General features: G+C 35.4%; 1 protein-coding gene across 1 annotated transcript in view; it reads right to left on the reverse strand.

Moving 5' to 3' along the window:
* LOC107566100 (E3 ubiquitin-protein ligase TRIM17-like) overlaps positions 1–455 on the reverse strand; it is a 5,565-nt gene that overhangs the window by 2,254 nt on the left and 2,856 nt on the right. Inside the window, exon 2 of the mRNA XM_016251472.1 lies at positions 314–409. Coding sequence (XP_016106958.1) covers positions 314–409 — 96 coding nt within the window. The remainder of the gene's footprint in view (positions 1–313; positions 410–455) is intronic.

Below are 455 nucleotides of genomic sequence, written 5' to 3' on the forward strand. Positions count from 1 at the left end.
GTGGATCGATCTGATCCTTGATCGACATTAAGGTCTGCTTAAGAATAAGCCTGAACATCAAATGATCTTGACTCATTGAACCAGGATCAAATTAGTGAGATTGCATGAACTTAAATAGTTGTTTATGGAACCGCTTTAGCCCCGATTGATTTGTTAGGTCATTCAAGTCAGGTTTTGGACTTTAATCTCTGCTTTTCTTAGCATTTTTTATGAAACAGCCCCCTGGAGACCACTATAATAAATATATCAGATCATAACTGTATCTAGTGATCTACAGCTGTAATGAAAATAGCTCTGGATTCTGTTTCCTCACCTCGATGTGTTCAACTGTTTTCTCAAACTCTCCTTTCATTGTTTCATTCTGATTCAGTTTCTCTTGTAATGATTTCAGTGATGTATTGAGCTGCTCCTAGAATTAAACAAAAATACATAAAACACCAGATTACAGTAAAAAA

The sequence above is a fragment of the Sinocyclocheilus grahami genome, unplaced genomic scaffold (assembly GCF_001515645.1).
Source record: "Sinocyclocheilus grahami isolate Dianchi unplaced genomic scaffold, SAMN03320097.WGS_v1.1 scaffold1046.1, whole genome shotgun sequence".
Taxonomy (NCBI): domain Eukaryota; kingdom Metazoa; phylum Chordata; class Actinopteri; order Cypriniformes; family Cyprinidae; genus Sinocyclocheilus; species Sinocyclocheilus grahami.